Source organism: Xenopus tropicalis, chromosome 6 (assembly GCF_000004195.4).
Source record: "Xenopus tropicalis strain Nigerian chromosome 6, UCB_Xtro_10.0, whole genome shotgun sequence".
NCBI classification, from domain to species: Eukaryota; Metazoa; Chordata; class Amphibia; order Anura; family Pipidae; genus Xenopus; species Xenopus tropicalis.
In genome coordinates, this window is record NC_030682.2 from 125,730,135 (window position 1) to 125,751,746 (window position 21,612).

General features: G+C 37.6%; 1 protein-coding gene across 2 annotated transcripts in view; it reads right to left on the reverse strand.

The window, feature by feature from the left end:
* Positions 1 to 524: 524 nt before the first annotated feature.
* The window catches only part of mmp16 (matrix metallopeptidase 16), a 149,028-nt gene continuing 127,940 nt past the window's right edge, over positions 525 to 21,612 (reverse strand). The window contains exons 8-11 of one of the 2 annotated variants that reach the window (XM_012964668.3): positions 16,432 to 16,570; positions 12,540 to 12,690; positions 7,328 to 7,443; positions 525 to 6,460 (exon numbers count right to left, since the gene is read on the reverse strand). In XM_012964668.3, the coding sequence (XP_012820122.1) occupies positions 6,126 to 6,460; positions 7,328 to 7,443; positions 12,540 to 12,690; positions 16,432 to 16,570 (741 nt within the window). In that variant the 3' untranslated portion in view covers positions 525 to 6,125. 2 annotated transcript variants of the gene reach the window in all.

Consider the following 21,612-nt stretch of genomic DNA (forward strand, 5'->3'; position numbering starts at 1 on the left):
TTTCCCATAGCAGGTAACAGATAAACTGTAAAGAATATGATGGTTTAAGTACTTACATGGAGATAAATGGGGGTTGAATGCCATTCTTAACTATGCAACTAGAAAAAAGTGCAATTCTTCCGAATCAGCTCATTTGCAAGATTTAGGAATAGGAAAGAAGCAGACTTACTATTAGCTTTTATGACTCTTAGACAAATTCTTTCATGATCCGTGATTCACTGAGCCATTTCTGAGACATGTAGGTGTGGTAAATATTCATGAACCCTTCAGATAAAGGACAATTCCTGTTGCTTTATGATACTGACTTTTATACGGAGAGTGGGTTTAGCATCCCGTCCATGAAGCAACACAGGGCGGCTGTGACTTTCCCCCAAACGGCACTTTAACAGAATATTTTTTTGATTCTTTTGATTCTGACGCAAATATTCCGTTAAAATGTGCAACTGTTTATCATTTTCATGGATTGATGTTTTGCTGCTTCAGACAGAGGAACCGGTTTATAAGAAGTGAAACAAGCAACAGAGTTAGAAGTATCTTGCCTGCTATTTATTGGTTTATTTGCATTTTAATTACAACACAATAAAACAATGTCATTACATGAGATGCAATAGTATAAAAAGCCATTGGACCCAATCCCTAATTTAAAGGGGCAATACACATCTGTATTCAACATGAGCAAAATATTGTTTCAAAAATGTAGTTTTATTTTTTGAAGTTATTTTTAAACGTATCCTTGCAACCTCATTGTAATCAGGGCTTACATAGGGACATAATCTCTCCCCTACCTGCATCTTAGGCTTTCAGATAAGGAGATGTTCATGATGTAAATGTGCTACTGATAAATTCATTAAAGGAGAAGGAAAGGTAAAAACTAAGTAAGCTTCATCAGAAAGGTCTATGTAAATACAGCCATAAGCACTTACAGAAACGCTGCACTATCACTATCCTCTATCAAAAGAAACACAGGATTTATTGTCTTCTTTTTTGAAACATGTTCTTCTGTATCAGACTTCCTTTCTTTTAGGGCTCCTTCAGGTTTGGGCACGAGTCTGCTCAGTTCTCTCCTCTCTCCCTCCCTTCTCCTGCTCCCCTCTCCCATAAGAACTCACTCCCCCCTTCCCTAAGGAGCTTCCAAGGGCTATAACTGCAGTAGGAAGCTGCCAAGACTAGGAAGCTAAAATGGCAGCTGCTGTGAGAGGGAGCTTCTAGGGCAGTTTACTCAGGTATAGTAAAGCTTTCAGCAGAATAAATATAGCGTTCTAGGTGGCACTAATGTGGCGAATGTATTGGCAGTAAAATGCCAAAATGACTTTCCTTCTCCTTTAACTGCCTTCTTCTCATCTCACAATTGCTCTAAGGAGCCAAACAAGTTGCAGAATAAATCTACTTTCAATATCATTGTTCTGCCCTTGTCGGTGCCAGAAAGAAAAAAACCTAGATATCTCTAATTGAAAACAATGTTGAGCCGAGCTGGATATTGCCCATTTAAGACACTTACAGCAGACAACTGCCCCACCCCAGACAGCCCTCCTTAAAAAATAAATAGCAATTAATAAATAGAAACAGCTCACTGCAACGCTTTCACCCGTGCAGTAAAAAGTGTCCCAGTCTCATTTTATAATGTGACACCGTTCCTTTAAAAATCCCATTGTAAACGTAAGATTGGAAATGCTAACATTCTCTGGTAAGTAACGTATGAACAGAGCAACATTATTTATAACCCCTTGACCTTTAATGCTAATAAATGGTAACAGCCATCCTTGTTTAAGTCTGGATATTATGTTAACCCCCTCTGTTTTTTAACTGCCCTGTGCAGTGATTCTTTTGGTATTAAAATATGTGTGAATAAAATATTGTTCTTTTTAAGCTTTAATAAAAAATCCCAATGTAACTGGAGTGGCTCTAAGCACCGCAGACATGCACCCAGTCCGTTTATACAGTCATAAGTCACCTTAGCACCAATTCAGCTTTGCACACAAACAAGCTTTGTGTTTGTCAGGAACAGAGAGAGTAATAGAACCGCCGGGCTGCTAGGTGGTTAAGGTTAAAAAGAACATTAGAGCTGATACAGGAAAACGAATGATCTGGCCAGTTTGGAACACTACAAACACAGTTAAACCCTTCCGCTAACACATTTAGCTCATTATATTGTAACTTTCTAACACTCAGATACTTCTCATGTCTTTACATTACAATGAAACAGACAGTTGTCCAAACATTGTCCCTTCATGTCTATGAAGATTTTCATTCATCCAGGTCATGGTATATCTAGTATAAATAAATTTGAAGCAACTGGACTTGTTAAGTAATCATTGAAGACGTTTCACTACTCATCCAAGCAGCTTCTTCAGTTCAACTCAGTTATACTAGATATTGTCCCTTCAGTTTCATACTGTAAGTTGTAATTTAACCCAAAACCTCCAAAGAGTTTGTACATGCCCTGACTATCCAAATACTGTTTTTCTTTTTCAGGAATAAATTCTTTAACAACAAAATAATTCTTTTATACATATTTTCCTTATATTCCTCTACATTAACAGTACATTTGATACCTTATAGCCTGACTTCTATGTAATAACATCTAAAATAGCCAATATATATTGTTTATTGTATTTACTCTAGCCCAGAAGACCTTTCTAAAAGATCATTTCAGTTCCATTGTTCTACAACCCTTAAACAGAGATAAAGATCGTTATTTATCACATTGCTCCAACGTTAAACCGTTCCTAAAATAGTTTCTATTTGTAAGACTTTGTAATGCGCACAATATCCACAATTGTTATACTGTAAATGTAGACATTTTTTATTGTTCCATGATTTATTAGGCAATAAGTTCAGGGCTTTTAAAGTCGAGATTTAATAATGGCATTCATATAAAACCTCCGGCCTCTCTTCATTCCCTTTTTATTTCAATACTGCAGATACTGTCTAAAATATACTAGGGAATTTTACAATTGCTGTGTAAAACAATTCAGACAGAAATTGTGATAAAACTAAAATATATTATACCTAAGCATCAGCAATGTACTGTACCTTTCAACCAGTCTTAAGCTGGAGATGGAAATATAATATATATTATTGGCCAAAAATTAGATTTGAAAATTCACGTTTTATCTGGTGATGAGAATCAATAAAACTATATTTAAAAAATATTTAATTTGAAATTTCAAGTACTGTCTGGTGATGAGAATCGGTAAAACTGTATTTGAAATTTTATGTCCTGTTTAGAGATGAGAATCAATAAAGTTTTTTTGAAAATATTTAATTTGAAATTTCAAGTTCTGTCTGGAGATGAGAATCAATAAAGTTTTTTTGAAAATATTTAATTTGAAATCTCAAGTTCTGTCTGGAGATGAGAATCAATAAAGTTTTTTTGAAAATATTTAATTTGAAATTTCAAGTTCTGTCTGGAGATGAGAATCAATAAAGTTTTTTTCGAAAATATTTAATTTCAATTTCATGTTCTATCTGGAGATGAGAATCAATAAAGTTTTTTTCGAAAATATTTCATTTGAAATTTCAAGTTATGTCTGGAGATGAGAATCAATAAAGTTTTTCGAAAATATTTAATTTGAAATTTCAAGTTCTGTCTGGAGATGAGAATCAATAAAGTTTTTTTTCAAAAATAATTAATTTGAAATTTCAAGTTATGTCTGGTGATGAGATTTAGTGATGGGCGAATTTCACGCTTTGCCATTTTTTTGCAAAACGGACCACAAAATTTCTTGTGGAAAAATTCACCACTCGTCAAAAATTGTTGCCCACGTCAAAAAATTGTCTTTTAAAAGATTTGAGAATTTTTTGCCAAAGCGAAACAGGACAGATTCGCTCATCACTAATGAGAATCAGTAAAATTGTAGTTGAAATGTTATGTTCTGTCTGGCAATGAGAATGAACACATTGTATGTGAAAATATTTGATTTGAAATTCTGTCTGGTGATTAGAATCAATAAACTTTTTTCGAAAATATTTAATTTGAAATTTCAATTTCTGCCTAGCGATGAGAATTAATACATTTTATGTGAAAATATTTTATTTGAAAAAGTCCTTTCTGGTGATGACAATCAAGATGTTCTATCTGAAATGACAAATGACGACAGTGGCATTTTTTCTGTAAATATAATAATTGTAGGATTTGGAACTCACCATATGTCACTAAGTATATAGTTTCACTTTGGGGCAATGTATTTATTTGCGAAAATACAAATCTATTTGAATGCCTATCTACAATAATAGGTCCTTAATATGAAACATTTTCATACATTTTATTTCATGAAAGCAGTTTTCCCATCTAAGGATATTTTACAAGTTAAAGGTCAAAGGGTTGGAGCGTGTAGAACAGGGCTCTTATTAACTGAAGCAAGCTGGTCATAAAATTCACCGTTAACCTTAGTAATGACAGCTGACTGAGCAATATTTACTTTCTAAGGGCTCCAGAGGGCTGCGTCCTGCAATGTGCCTTGCAGCAGTAAAATGTTATGGTAAAGGCAAACATATCCAAGCTAGGTATTTTTTTTCCACCTTAACGCTGACATTCATTGAGGAATAAAAAAATCAGGGGAAAACCACTTGGAAGGGGACGCAGATACTTTGACTTCTTTCTATAGTTAAAGCACAGTGCCTGTAAAAAGCATAGAACCGCAAAAAGCAGTTATTTAAAATTCAATACAGAGTTCTGTCAGTTGCTGACTTTTCTCTAGGAAACAAAAAATAGACCTAGCTTTGCAGGTCACGTGAAAAATGTCAACAGCACTTCCATTACATAATACACTTGACAATAAATGCTTTGGTGCTCCTCAGACTACTGCACGTTGCTGCCTCAGATGCAATACTACAAGCCAGAGCTCTATCTCACCCTTTGAGGACTACTGTAGACATGCAAGATGGAGGCATAATGAGCCGGGATAGCTATTTTGGGGCGTACCACTGGAGATGTAGGCAATTCATTTAGTCGTGCAGTCACCGAGCATACAGCACATCCTTCTGCTGTATGAAAGAGTCCATTTAAAACAAATTTTTCGGCATCCAAAACATTGCCTTTTATATTGATAATTGCATGAAACGTTTTTGTTTTGTCTCGCCGCCAAACAAGTTGGAAACAGTTGCTTTTGTTTTAACCGCCATTTACTTGTTGCGGGAGGAAAATAAACATTTGTTTATTTTAGTGGCAGGAGAATGGATTTCATTAGAATCTGGAAAACTGGCACAATAGTGCTCAAAGGGTTACCAAAAATGGAATACATGTAGCAATTTTCTTCACAACAGGACTGCCATTTTGCAGCTCATTGCAATCCACTTCAGACACATACTGCTTCCTGCCAGGCTTTAAATGAGTGTTCCTGACAGACCGGCTAAGGGCCCCAGGCAGTTGGATACAGCATGATAAAATATAATGATGCACAGTGAAAGCAAAACAAAATCAAACAGAAAAAAAAAAAGTTTTCCTTTTTTCAGTATATTAATGACTATAAATGTGTTAAAACATTTAGACAAAGCTCAAAAAAGTTGTATAAAACACAAATGGATGTATCATTAAGGCTGTTTACTATATTGCAGATATTTTGGCCCCTTGTTTGTTGGAAAAGTCCAAACAGTCTAAAGGTCCTGTGTGAAATTGCTCTCCCACAACTTCCTATGTGGGCATCTATCCACAGCAGACACAAATTCAATCCTCTTTGGAAACAAAGCTGTTTTGGGTCTTCACACGCTCCTGAATATGAATACTGGCTGATATTTTTTTCTTGCTTCAGGATTTTTTGCACTTATCTTTTCAAAGAGGATCTGTTTTTTTTTTTTTCCCGAACGAAAATCAAACTTTATTATCGCTGTTAAATTTATTCTCCTCTTTGCGTTTACTACTGAGAGTAAACTGAGCATTCGACGTGCAGAGGAAAGGCCTAAAAGTGAATGACAAAGAAATACAAAGGACTGGAGGAACAGCAGAAACTGTATTTCATGGAAGCTTCCCAGATGATTGAATCCCCACTCGAGTGCAGGACACCAAACCGCTTGTGGTTTTTAAGATCGACCATGAGCCTGGATCACAGATGCCTGCTTCTAGCTAGGGAACAGCATAATAGCTCTCATGTGGAACCTCAAGTAACTTCAATGAAAGAAACCCTACATCACACCCACTCTTGCATAGACCGTTTACAGTAAAGTATGTGGCGGGGTGTTCCTTTCCTTTTGATCTGAAACACAGTGTAAACCAATACAAGAAGGCACAAGGCCAATATACATGGGATTACAATGGCTATGGCTTTCACAGTGCTGGCTGTGTTGTCCAGCTTGATGACAATGTCTACATCATCTTGGGGACTGGTTCTTTCTTTGTCTCCATCAGTGGAGCCATCACATCCCATGAAATCCTTAAGGATCGATCTCGGGTAACCAGGTTCTACCCGGAGATTCAGATTCTGGAATTTCCAGTATTCCTTTCCTTTATAAAAATATGTAAAGCCTGAAAAATTAAAAAAAGAGAAAAAATTACTAGGTATAAACCATTACTTTTTACTATTCAGACAGGGTAAACTTTTGGGCACAAAACACCACAACGTGTTGCTGTATTTATTTCAAAGAAAAAAGGTGAGATGATCTGCTTAAATAAAGTAACTGGTAAGCCCCATGTCTGTACACATTTGCTCCATCTGTGTGTTTTTCCTTCTATATGGCTTTTAACATTTAAAATTTAACATTGTAATATTTACAACCAATTAATGACCTGAAAATATATAGTTAGTAATACCAGTGGAACTTTTAACCTATTAATGACCTGAAAGTATATAGTAATACCAGCAGAACTTTAGACATCAATAAAGATGCATGTAACACTATGGGGCTGATTTACTAATCCACGAATCCGAATCCCGAATGGGAAAAAAATCGGATTGGAAACGAACATTTTGTGACTTTTTCATATTTTTTGCAATTTTTTCATCGCTGTCGCGACTTTTTCGTAGCCGTTACGATTTGCGCGAGTTGTCGCAACTTTTTCGTATTGAGCGCTAATAAACGGCGGGCAAACCTTTCCGATTTTTTCGCGACGGCTACGAAAAAGTCGCGACAATTCGCGCAAGTCGTAATGGCTACAAAAAAGTCGTGACAATTTACGAAAAAGTCGCAACGGCGACAGAAAAAATCGCAAAATACCGATCATTACGAAAAAAACACATTTGGATGCTTTTCGGACGTTCGTGGATTAGTAAATCAGCCCCTATGTATATACAATGTCTTTTTTTCCTTCAACTTTTGTTGAACAACAAAATCCAGCACCTACTACAGAAAAGGGGAGCTCAGTGCAGTAACTGCATCTTGTCTGTATACTTACCATTTTCTTTGTCAACAAAGGCTCCTTGTGGTGACTCTGGAATGCCTTTCCATACTGTGATTAGCTTTGGATAGCCAGGATCCATTACTCTCATTTCCTCATTGTATCGCCAATACCTACAAAATATAATACAATTAGATGGTGTATTGCACAATTTTTGTACTTGTAATTCATAACTATTCACATTTTAATACATTAAACCATATTTTTTTCAATTAAATTCCCATATACATAGGAAAAGATGTTGCTCAGCACTTGTTGTTGGTGGGGCAATGTAATGGGGTAAACATATAGGGTATTAAATAAAAAAAAAGCAACTTCCAGATCGGATTCCACAGAAGCATTATTTATTGGTTTACAATAAAGAAAGTATAAACGTGGGCAGCGCCCCAACTGCCCAAGGCTAAAGCTAATTTAATTAGAATTTTTAGAGTTTCAGAGATTAATTGAAATTTGCCTCATTGACTGATTGAAAATGCTTCCTGCTAGGGAAGGGAAAAGGAAAAATGTGATTTCATTGAGTTTAAGTAGTTTTTTCAGGTTTTTAAGGTCAAGTTTGCAAGTTCCAAATTTTTCATAAATAACATAAAACATAACATAAAAAAACATTCTAAATTTGAGTTTTCAAGTATTTAAAAAAAAAAAAAAAAAAAAAGAATTCTGCTAGTATAAGTGACTGCAAGTCTTGTAAAACTATACGCAGGGTAATACATGCTACATGTAGACACATGACAAGATCTGCTCACGGTAGAGGTCTCTAAATGAGCAGAACTTTGTCTGATTGGACCACATGGGTGGTGGGTCAGACTGGGTTAATCCAGTTTTTGGCTATTGGGTATTGACTGGTTCATAATAGGGCCTATGCAGGAGAAGACCATATTCATGGCCCACTGGGATCTTCTCCCAATAGGATTTCTTTAACTGAAAGCAATATCTGGTTAATACTCCCCTAAGGCCATAGGCTTTGCACCATAAATGTCTTACTTTATAAATGCACGTGTTATTGTATTTTACAAAGGAGAAAAATGGAAACATCAGAAATAATTTTATGAGACACTATATAATTAATTTTACCTCTTCCCAAGCCGCAGATTCCCTATTTATTTCACTACAGCTCCCAGCTCCTCACTGGGATTGCCCCCTACTTGCACTCCATTCAAGACACCTTTGACTCCTTTGTGTCTGTTTTTTACTTATGGTGGCCATACACATTAAGATCTTTTTGTTATTGTAGGACCAAGCTTATCCTGAAACAATTTTAGAAAAGTACAGTTTGTCCAATGGCGAAAACGACTATTTCAATTCGATATTGTCTAGCTGAAGCTAGGAAAACAACGTGCTTGGTCCTGCAAACAATTGGATAATGGGCAAATTTCATTGTTATCCATGAAAATTTAGAAACCTACCTTATCGATTTTCTGACCGACATCAGATGAAAAATCGCTAGAAGTATGATCATTTGGTGCCCATTTGTTGGGCTGCACTGAAATTGGTTGTTAGGGGGAGAAAAATCTTACCGTGTATGGCCAGCATTAGGGCAAAGCATTGGAACTGCAGTGACAGATCTTTAATGCACAATATAAATCCTTTTCTAATGCGTTTTATTTTTTCCTTTTATCTTTATATATATAAAACTTTTAGACAGGATATTGCTGTTCCATAGTTTTATATAAATGGTTCACCGAGAAGCTATTAAAGGAAAGAATTGCCCACTGCACCGTGACTGGGAATAATATTTTACTGGCAGGTATATTTCTCAGAGAAGTTTGGGAAGGGAAGCATTGTGCAACAGAGATGGGGATAGGGGAATATTATGTGCCAGGTGGAACTGACAACCAGCAAAGGATTCACGTTTAAGACGTCAAAATGTAATTGTTTTAAAGCCTGTATATATTAGGGGGAAATAAATCTAATGCTATCAATATCATCTTTTTTTTGGCACAGTTACTCTGCCCTTCATTGTGTGGCATTTTATTCTGTAGAAGGTGACATTTTCAGATGACAATACATTCTATTATGCTGTTTATTTCCCATTGTACTGCATTTCAGAAAAACCTTGAGTTCCCCAGCCTGGCAAGCAGACGGTAGGCGTAAATGGAGAAAGAACTGGTGCCAATGGACATGGATGTTTAATATACCAATTGTTATATGTTGCCGGTGGTGGGTTGCATTTGTCCTTTGATCTCTTCCAGACAAAACACAGCATGTTTGAAAGCTAAATACATTTTGGCTGAGATGCAGGTTGCACTTTACATGGTTCAGAAACAACAGCATAAGAAACAGAGACCCAAAGCATAAGTGGAAAATCCTAATGCAAACACAGCTGTCACTTACAGAGGGACAACTAATTCCTAGGTACTTGGTACTACAAATTTGCAGAAAAATACACCATGGAAATGTCTCTTTAAGTCAGCGTGAAGATTTCATTATGTATATTCTGTAATCTAATAACTGTTAATTTAGTATGCATCTGTTTGTCTTGAGATAATTGAGCAGGCACACTGTTGAAGGCAGCATAATAAACTCCTAAACTGTCACCCATGTTTTCCATTTTCTTCTAGTTTGCAAATTATACACCAATGACTTTGCAGATACGATATTTTACACTGTGCGAATATGGAAAATGGGAATGAGACTGAATTTTAGATTGGCTGAAATCATTGGAAAGCACATTAAGGCTAAAGGCAGATGGGGAGTATTGCAGCCAATTGAGAAACGCCTGAGCCTGCCACTTGCTATTGACTATAAGAACCACCTAAGAGCACCAGTGCTGTCCCAAAGTGCTTTAGTGTGTATTTCCAGTCCTTCAACTTACCAATTAACGAGACAGTCTTATAAGAAAAGCATAGTACTGCTTTTAGCTGTATGTGCAAATACAATGGCACTGTATGAAATGCTGCTTTTGCTGAAACAGATCCCTGGGCTGTAGGGCTGCGAAACTGAGGGAGCTCTTTAAATCCTCATGTGCTTCTGTATCATCTATTTCTGGAAAGAGCATGATTGCTGAGTATGATAATTATAACTGAAGAATGATTATCTCCATCATAATGACTCTTCGAAATGAATCAACAGCCACACAGATAGCTACTTTATATGCCAGTAAATGCTTATTACTTTAGATAGAAATTAAATCCAGGCATCTGTGCAATGCATGCAGCAACTTGATTTAATGAAGGGATTTATCTTTTCCCATATGTCTGTCTTGGAGTGCTGCACGCGACTCTCTGGTACCTGCAATCTGTGTCACCAAAATGTGACTCTGGGAGTGTAGAAATGAAGTCACCCTTTATATTTATATGGAGTTGTACAGCAATCTTGTTTTATCATTTATAGCTTAGGGGTCTGTTTATTGAAGGATAGATAATGACAGAAACAGAGTAATTAATAAGATCTCATAGGAAACCAATGTCAAGTACACAATTTCATATTGTTAGAAAGAAGTGACAGGGTAGAGGAATGTCTGGATTTTCATTCTGTGCTCCAACAGGGCTGGAACAAAGGAGTCGGCAGAGTAAATACATATCTATGGGGTGTGTTAGTCAGGCAAAAGCACGGTGACCCCAGTATCTCCATCACTGTAACAGCTTTGAACACCATTCTGTAGTGCTTTGTGTTTGCTGGATGTTTCATATCTTTTGATAACTGCACTTCAGTGGCCATTTTACTCTGAGGAGAAATATAGTGGTGGCCATGTAACCTACTGAGTCAAATAAAGAAGATGCCAGTGATCTCACTATTCCGTAGTTAGGAATATACCTTCTCTTGCACCAATGTGTCTGTATAATCATGCTGCACACATGGCACAGCCATAAAACCAAAAGTGAAATGCTTTAACCTTAACTTAAGAGATATAAATATACTCTTTGCACTAAAAGGAGTTGTTTACCTTAAAATGAACTTTCACTGTGATGTAAAGAGTAATATTTAAAGACAATTTGTAATTGGTCTTCATTTTTTATTATTTGTGGTTTCTGAATTATTTAGATTTTTGTTCAGCAGCTCTCCATTTCAGCACTTATCTGGTTGCTAGGGTCCAAACCTAGAACGCTATATTTATTCTTCAGAAACCATTACCATACCTGAGTAAACAGCTTTAGAAGCTTTCTCCGTTTGCTTAAGATAGCAGCTGCCATTTTAAGTAGCTTCCTGCCTGCAGCTCTAGCCATTATAGCTGAGATCACACATTCCTAAGGGAGGGGGGAGGGAGTTCTTTGCATTTTCATAGGAGGGAGGAGCAGGAGAGGGGAGAGAGAAGAGAACTGTGCAGACTCTGGCCACAGGAATTAAGGCTGTTTCTGAGAGAGGAAGTCAGACACTGGAACATCATGTTTACAAAAAAAAAGACAAAAAATCCTGTGTTTCTTTTGATAGAGGACTCAGTGCAGCATTACTGTAAATGCTTATGGCTGTATTTACAGAGACCTTTCTGATAAAGCTTAATTAGTTCTTACATTTCCTTCTCCTTTAAAGTGAACTACCCCCACAAGGAATTATGCAAGCCTCCTGTTATAAACACAGCACTGCATTATGGGCAGAGACATGCACACGACCCCTTGCACAGGACAATGCCCCATGCATTCCTTATACCAAGTTATAGCAGGCTTGGAAAACAGAGGACTTAGCTGCAGCAGGCAGCCATTACAGGAGGTATAGCGGGCCCCAAATGACTTCTGAAATACTGCCAGCATGATCTCAGACTTCCATTTGAAATTTCACTTTTTATATATATATTTGCTGTAATTTATCAGGCATTTGCAGATTTACTTTCAGAACCTACAGCTTATCAGCCAATGTCAGCGTACTGGAAAAAACTATTTTTGACAGAAATGATGTCATTAATTTAACGGGAAAAAAAGAGAAGGAAAACCTCAAGCATATGAAGAAAACCATCCATGCACATCAAAATGCTCCCAAATGCAATTCCACAGTTTAAATATAATTACATAAGCTGCTTTCAACTACGCTGGCTATTTCACCTGCAGCTCAGCACACGATAACATTCCCTTCCATCTGTGAAACTTCACTCAGAAATATAATGACTGAAGCTCCTGAAAATGCCTGATGGCATAATATACTCTCTCTCATTAAAATCCCACTCTCTTCCCAGCCCCCGACACTCTCCCGGACTGTACAGCTGATACACAAACACAACTCTCTAAAAACATCATTATAACATTCAGCAGAAGAAACGATGACATTTTGTCCCACTCACCGGTCACCTTTGAAGAAGTATGTCTTCCCAACATCTTCCCACCAAACAGCAGTATCAATGCCATGAGGCGGAATGCCGTGGCCCAAGTGCATCAAATCATAAGGGTACCCAGGCTGAAGGGTTGTATCTTTAAAAATCCAATATTTATTACCTGGAATAATAAGATTAGAAGAATTATAACTGAGTCTGAGCTGTGCGCCTATCCCAGCCTGTGCAAAACCTGATACCTTTATTAAAAACAGGGCAGGGCAACAAGTCTGTAATGTTTTTTTGCACATTGCCCTGCAACTTAATAATTTGAATGTCTCTGCGCTCCAAAACAAATCATAGAAACTTGTGCCTTGCCCCATGAATACATATGGGGTAGACTGGTGGGTGGAGCCACATAGGCATCCCCCTCCCACTTTCTAACTAGCATGTCACTCAGATGCTTTTGTGCCCTCCTGCGTCTCTGTAGATAAGGGTTAGATATTTAGGGATATTTTTAAATCCTGTTTTGTGTATCTATATGAGCTACATACACACTATCAACCATGTGATAATATAACTATATATAAAGCAGAGCCTGGACTGTGGGATCTACTTCCTCTATTAAAATCCCAGCCCCTCTCCTATCTGAGAGCAGAAAACAACAAATTATTTTAATTTAGAGTAAAGTTTCTCTAAACAGCCCCCAGAATAACTTATCCTTTTCCTTACACGCATATTTATTTTGTTTCTCTATTACAAGCAGCTGAACAGCAGTTCTTTTAGTTACTTCCTTGTCTAACTTAAAGCTCCGCCCGTTTGCTTTCTGAGCACTCCTTCTCTCTGACTATAACTTTAAAGAGGTACCTACAGAGCATGCTCACTGCCTCTGCCCCAATTAAAATCAATCAGGTATGCACAGTAGGCACCTCTTTGAAGTCTTCATAGATGGAGACAGAAAGAGTTTTCTTAAAGCAAAAGGGGGTGGAGTTTCATGCTAGTCAAGGAAGTAACTAAAAGAGCTGTAGTTGAACTGGCTGCAATAAAGAAACTAAATAAATCAGACTGCAGGGAGAAAGGTTTGTTTTCTGGGGGCTGTACAGAGTAATTTTAGGGATTTACAAAAAAAAAAAATGAATTAGGTTTATGAATTCTTTAACCACAAGGTACTTTACCTGTGTGTCAGATTCCCTCCCATTTTATCATTTTTAGGCATTTACATGTCTTAAATGTATATATACATATATCTAAATATCCACTTACATAAATAAAATCTGTAACTGTTTATCTTGAGATTACAATAGCCTTGGATATTATACTTGTCCAATAATTCATCCAACCCATTCTTAAAGATAAAAATGCAGTACAGGTATGGGATCCGTTATCCGAAAGCCCGTTATACAGAAAGCTCAGAATTACTGCAAGCCTGCCTCCCATAGACTCCATTTTAATTAAATAATTCAGATTTTTTAATCTGATTCCCTTTTCTCTGTAATAATAAAACAGTACCTGTACTTGATCCCAACTAAGTATAATTAATCCTTATTGGATGCAAAGCAATCCTATTGGGTTTAATTAATGTTTTATTTATTTTTTAGTAGACTTAAGAAATTCAAATTACAGAAAGACCCCTTATCCAGAATACCCTTGGTCCCGAGCATTCTGGATAACGGGTCCTATATCTGTACTTGTACTGGGGGTAAACCAAACTCATCAGCCATATACATACTAGATTGGGTATAACACTGAGGAACACTCATGGCACACAATACTAGTGCTTAATATATATATATATATACAGCTTCTGTCTGATCCTATACACTTGAAGACAACATATATTAAATTCCAAATACTATAATACATCAACAGTGTATAATTGATTGTCAATGATATGTTAAGCTGGCATTTATGGTTAGTATATAGATGACCTCCCAAGCCATCATTCGAAATGGACATCTTTTTGTGACGTCACGGGTGGCATTTAAGAGTATACACTGCCCACAGCTACAGACACAGACAGACCTGTCCTTTAATAATAATAAAATTACATTATATAGTGGCTATATATCTGGCAGGCAGCATTTTATAACAATTCATAAATGCCCCCCAGCTTCAAAGGGATTTTGGGAGTTGGATTTCTGTAGCAGAGCCATGGGTTAACCAATGCTAAATTAGTATAGAAAAAAGGGCAAGGCTCCATACACAGAACATTTACAAATCAGAAATTGTTGCCTGGCAGTGTCATTACTTTAATTTTATTATGGTCTGTCATTTTATACAGTATGTAAATTAGTGCTGTTGTTCAGAGCACAACATAAAGTGTTACTCATTCCACAAATGTCACCTCTAATTGGGAACAAAAAGATAATGCCATTTTAAATTAGAAAGGCTATATTTCCAACATGCAAAAACTACAGAACTGCGTGTCCATAGGGATATTATTGGATGCCTCTATGACATCTTGTCTATTAAACATAAATCGTTTGACTGTGGATTTATTTGATTTTTTTTACACTTTCGGCAGCCTAAAAATCAGGGCTGGTATCACAAGCTGTGCTCCATTGGGTTATTTTCTGAACAGGGCAGCAACCTGTGGATGGTCGGAAAAGAATAAGAAACATGGTGGAATGAGAAAGAATGAGAAGCGATGGGCCGTGTATGAAGCATAAGGGCACACTGGATAGGAGTAAATGAGTCAGAATGTGGACACTAGATGCATGAGAGTTTAGTAAAATGATGATGCTTTTTTTCTGGGAATCCCCAGTAAATACACCCTTGTAAACTGTTTAACAGAATGCAATTTGTGTTAAATTCATTGTGTTAAATATGCTTCCATTTTTTTAAATTTCTTAAATAGAAGAAGTCCTCAGGAGCACCAGGGGAAGCCTAGAATGTAACTAGGAATTGGTCATGCCCATATTTTACCCTCCCGTTTTAGTGATTTGGGAGAGGGGCGGTAGCCCTAGTTTTGAAATGATCATTATTTATGAATTATTGTACATTACCAGTTAAACAATTCACCGCCCCATCCTTCTCTTACTAAACCCAATATTTGTTGCCTGCCATACACTTTAGTCTGATTCCACGAGGAGCCTCTCAATATTTCACTTCTAGTGGGCTCCTTTCTTTATATGATGCTTCATTAAACCGAATATTTAGAAAGCGATTTGTTTCTGATCTGATCATTCAGCCCGTGGCCAGTAGACTTGTCTGACTGGGACTGGCCCCACAAGTGCACAATCAGTATTTCTATCCCAAAATATAGGCCACTGTCTGGCTTTAAAAATGCTGACACATCATTCTTGGGCATTGAAATTCACAGAGAATTATTGATTTTCCTTCCCAGCTGAAAAGTCTGATTGACTTGAATGGAACCACAAAGATAGGTGCTGAAAACTCTGGATGACAGAATGAAGATGATCAGAATTACTTTCCTTATTAATTCCCAGTTGTCAGATCCTTGCCATGTTTTGGGAGTAGGCATCATACTTTCTAGTGGTTGGTGGGTTCCTCTTAATTTATTGACCTTTTAAACACCCTTTAAAGCCTTGGATGCAAACAAATGTAGCATTTAAATGCAAATGTAATAAAAGCCTCAGATATAGCAGTACTTATTTGAATGGCATTAATGCACGGGGAGCTGCCCTAGGAACCAGTTTTATATTATTATTAGCATCTGGGTTATAGGAAAAGGCAAGCCAAACACCCTGAACACAAGTTGTATATTGGGAGGCTGTACAGCAGCCTCATGAATAAATGGAACTTGGTTGGGGTGGATGTTGCCATTTGCTATCTAAAATGAATGATACGCCAGCCTGGAATGGAGAATCCGTGAATAGCTGTGCAGTAAGAATGCCAAGTAACTGAAGGTAAAAAATACACCTCCTAAATTTGTTTCTCAGAGGGGAATAAAATGACATCTTACCTTTAAAAAAGACAAAGTTCCCCTCGCGGTTCTCATACACTGCATCAATGCCAGGAGGCAGTCCCCTCCAGAAATAGGTGATCTGCATAGGATAGCCATCCATAACCTTGTTGTTTCTTACCCGCCAGAACCATTGATCCTGTTAAATAAAACAACAAACAAAACGATAAATATCCAGTATTCATAAACTGAAAATGGGTTTGGGCAACAACCAGATACCAAGAACTGATTAAAAGCATTTTTATTTTGCATATCCACAATATTGGCTCAGTTAGCAGATAGCTGTCTTCATTTTCTTTAGTGAGTGTACAGGTATGGGATCCCTTGTCTGGAAACCTATTGTCCAGAAGGTTTTCAATTACAGGAAGGCCATCTCCCATAGAGTCAATTTTTATCAAATAACTCACATTTTTATAAAAAATGATTCCCCTTTTCTCTGAAATAATAAAAAAGATCTCTTATCTGGAAAGCCCCAAGTACCATGTAGAGTTGCCACCTGACTGGTATTTGACCGGCTTAGCCAGTAAATGACCAGCTCCCTTCCCTGACCCTCTCTGCTGCCGATCACCCTTTACAGGGTCGAACTGGGCTGCCGGGACACCGGGAAAAAACCTGGTGGGCCTGGGCCCTAGTGGGCCCCGATGGCCCAGACCTGCTCCCTGTTGCTGCTTCCCCGGCCGCCAATGTCCTCCCCTGACATGTTTCACTTACATGTGCTCAGGTGAGAAAGTCAAGCGAATGGCGGGGGCCCCTGCACTGGGTGTGGGTGATGCGGCCGGAGAGGGAACCTTGGGGGGTGCACCCCCCCAGTCCATCCCTGACCCTTTATAACTATGCTCCCTCTACCTCTCCTCTGTCCAGCCCACCCATTATGTAGTAGCCCCCAAATGATATCATCCTGTCCCCCAACACGAAGGCTGGTATTAGTCACAGAAAAAGGTGGCAACCCTAGTCCCATACCAGTAGTAAATTCCTTAAATAAGAACTCCCAGAACTGTGAAGTTGGCCCTAATGGGGGGTAGGGGGCTTTGAGGGGCAAGTTCCAATGGCATATGGTTTAGCTTAAATTCCAGATGGGGGTAAGAAATTGGGAATATCCAATTCCTATGCTAGAGACAATCAATACTCCAGGATAAAGGTCAATTAGTGTGAAGATGGGGCGAAAACTGTTTGTCCTAGAAATCCTTGGAGCTGTGGTTAAGCCAATGATAAACATGTATTTTCCTGTATCAACAACAAAAAATGCTGAATTCTATGGTACAGAATGTTTAAATATTGCTATAGCTGGGCAGGAGTATTTTAAATTCTTTTGCACTTGTAACTCTCTCTCTCTCTCTCTCTCTCTCTCTCTATATATATATATATATAAAGTTTTTATGAATTGACTGGTTTATACTTATGTCTTTGGCTTCATCTTATCTGACTCCATTTTGTTGTGGAATGATCTGAAACTTTCAGAGCGCCCAGGCCAGACGCTACAGGTTAACATTTGAACTCCCCTGATCTCTACCTTGCCTTGGCTAAACTGTGTCGCTTCAAGGGAAATGCATAAGGTCGCTTTTCCTGTTGTATAAACTACAGGAATAAAAAGGTCATTGATTCAACAATAAAAGGAAGCAGTCTGTGGAAGGGAGAGACAAACAAACTAAATGACATCCTTTAAGTAGGAAAAGGAGATGCATGGCACTGTGTGAATAGCAATTCATTATTTCAGTTTGAGCATTTCAGTCCAAAGCGCACAACCTGGAGAATATACTATGACTCACCAACAGAATCTTTTCTTGAGATTAACTAAGCATATAGTTCAAAGTATTAAAATAAGTAACAACACAAACTGTATTTTTATATTATTTAAGTAAAGAAAAGAAAAAAAACAATAGGCAGCAGAGAAGCAAAGCACTTTCTGGTTACTAAGATTAAAAGCCAAATTTAACAGAAGCAGAAAGAGGAAAGAAATGGAAAAGAGAAGAAACCCTAGGGCTCCTACACACAAGTGACAGAGCTTTTATACCTTTCAGCACAATCAGGATTTGTGGGCAGGTCACAAAAACCCAGGCCTAGGGCGGCATCTGCGCTGGGGACGGGAGATTTTGACGGCTGTTTGAATTTCCCGCCAAGTCCCCAGCGCAGCCCAATGCGGGAGGTGGTGTGAGCCAGGGGGTCCAGGCTGGGGGTGTCAGTATATAAAACTTGATCAAATTAAACTGTTACTGGAACGCACATGTATTAAAATTGCATTCTTCTTATTATTTCAAGATATTTATATATCAGGAAATAATTTCTGCTGTGCTTTACAGAGATTATTGATCATTGACATTAGTCCCTGCCCCAGAAGAGCTTACAGTCTAAGGTCCCTATCACATTCACACACACTTGGGCAATTTATTCAGAGGCAAATGAATCTGTCTGTTTAGGAGTGGGAGGCAACCCATGTAGACAACCCATGTAGACACAGGGAGAGCATACAAACCCCTTGTAGATAGTGTCTTGGCTGGGATAGAACTCAGGTCAGTGCTGCAAGGCACAAGTGCTACCCATCGAGCCACTGTGGTGCCATTTTCAATGGGTCTACAAACTCTCAAAATTTTTTTAAAAATTTAAAAAACCTGAATTGAAAAAAATTTAGCCTAGGGCAACTTCCACTAGCTTCTACGTGAACTCACAAGCTGAAGTTTTACATTTGAGTTTTTCAATTTTTGGACGCTTAATAAATATCAAACATTCAAGTCTTGGAAACCATAATTTGAATTTGAGAATTTTTGCACCAAAAAATTCAGATCAAGGAAAAACAAATTTTAATGTTGATAAATCAGCCCCTTAGTGTTAAAATGATGTTTGCGTGTGATTCTTTGGGCACAAGCATAAAGCAGCCCATTGTGGGAGCCAAATTTAACTCCAGGGTTCCATTACGTCAATAGGCGCACAGGGAGCAGGAGAAGAACGGCCAGTTAGAGCAGGGAAAATCTTTATCATTGAATTGGCTGGGAATAAAGATTTAAATGTAAAAACAACTGTAAGAACTAAATAACAAAGTGTCAGTGAAATAAATATTTTGAAAATATACTACAGTTTAATGAAAGTTTTATGATACTTTAATAATACAAGAAATTGCATTTTTCCAAATAAAATAGTGGCAAGCTCCATATGAAATATAAAAATACAATAACTTGTTATTTAGCTCATGCTTTTCCCCTTAGGGTTCTAAAGATCCATGCTGCTACCTTGGTAAATCTATGCCTAACTTTACACAGGCGATTGGATTTACTATTACCGGTAAAAATTAGTTTTGTGAGGTGAGCAGCCAAGAAGGCAGCTAGAAAAGCAAAGAAATGGGCACAAAATTCAAAGTTTGCTCATATAATGATGATACAGAGTCCAGAGATATTGAATGAATGTTTTTTCTAATTACACATTTATTCTTCATGCTAAAAAAAGTCAATGTTAACCCCCACCAATGATTTGGCAGATGCTGAGCATGGATATACGGTATGCTGGGATGTTCAGGATCCATGCCAACCATTCTGCTATAAATACAGTATAGTGCTCCTCACTTCTAAGAGAAAAAGGAATCATTTTTCATAAACACATAATGTATTTACACATAACTGTATTGTGAGCATCAAAGCCTCAAGGGTCTTGTATATCAGCCATAAGACTTGACCTTAAACAACAAAGGAAATGCCAAAAGGCATTAGGGTATTATGTATTTATATGCTGGAACAGTTCACTCAAGCCTGTAAGTGTCACAACACATTATCATGTCACGTCTCCTTAGCTACAAATTTCTGTTTACTCATGCCCCAAATAAATGCCCGAAAGTGTAATATCAAGGAAAGTGTGCGAGGATTAGCCCCCGGCACTACAGAGAGTATATTCTTTCATCTCTATGAAATGGGACAAACGCTACAACGTTTCATGTTTAATGGATAGTGACACAGAAAGCATGAGATTCGGATGTTTAGAAAAAACAGTTTGTGTTACAATTTATGAGATTAGAAACAGACACTACACAACACTGGTTTACATTTATCATTTATAAGTGCAATGTATAATACAGATATCTACACGGTGGCTCTAAATCCTTTACAGCACAGACGGCCATCTTTGGGCACAGCCGGCTGGTTCCCTGCTTGTCATGTAGGGCCCACTTTATAAACCCATGGGCAGAGGCCACATTTTTGTTGCTGTTATTCAAGCAAATGACAATTAATGCAGAATTTTATTTTGAAATGCACACAAACAACTTTACAGGTTGATAGAGGGGGCATTGGGAGACTTCCGTCCCTTTAACAAGCCAAAATTGAAACTGACATGAACTGTATGAAGCAGACGTCGATGCTGAGGAAGGAATTCAATTACTGAAAATCACAACAAAAAGCTGAAGGTTGTATTTTATGGTACTGGTACCATTTTAAAATCTAATTCCAGTCCCTTATGGGTTGGGCAGACCCACTTACACTAACCTGCAAGGACATGTATTAAATAATTAAGCAGCTAAAGCCTTATATTTATGTAACATTTCTTTATTTATAGTTCAGTACCAAAACAATTTGTATGGTGCTAGTTACAGGAAAGGCCATTCAGGATTTCCTTATGAAATACAGATTGCACAGCTTTGTAAAGATTACTGATGGGATTAGAAATGTCTGTTTTGCCCTGAAGCAAACATGGCGCAGGCAGCACTTAGGCATATGAAAATCCTCCCGGGGTCAAACTCAGCTGCTATCCCAAGTGAAGATGTATTACATTGCAAATAGAGTAGTAAAACAAATTAAACGTGCAGACCCAGAGCAACAAATGCAGAGACCGAGAGTAACACATCAATAATTTTAATTAATGTCAAATATTGCAAACATAAGTAATTAAATATTGATTTAAACAAGCAGCTAAAAAGCCAGTGCCTCTGACACAGTTATGAATAAAAAGGATCTGCCCATGAAGTTGTGGAAAAGTTATCATTTTCAGCCATCGCCTCAGGGCAACAGTTTGTTGGGGGCATTTTCTGTTTCATAGCCATAGATTCATGCCCCTAGTTACCAATTATTACTGCATTCCAACCTTCTTTCCAGCTCTATAGCTATCATCAAAACTAAAGTTTGAATCTGGGCCAGATACAGTATAAATTCAGTAAATTAAAGTTTGTGGAGAAGATTAGATGAAACAGTTACAGCCTGTTAGTAC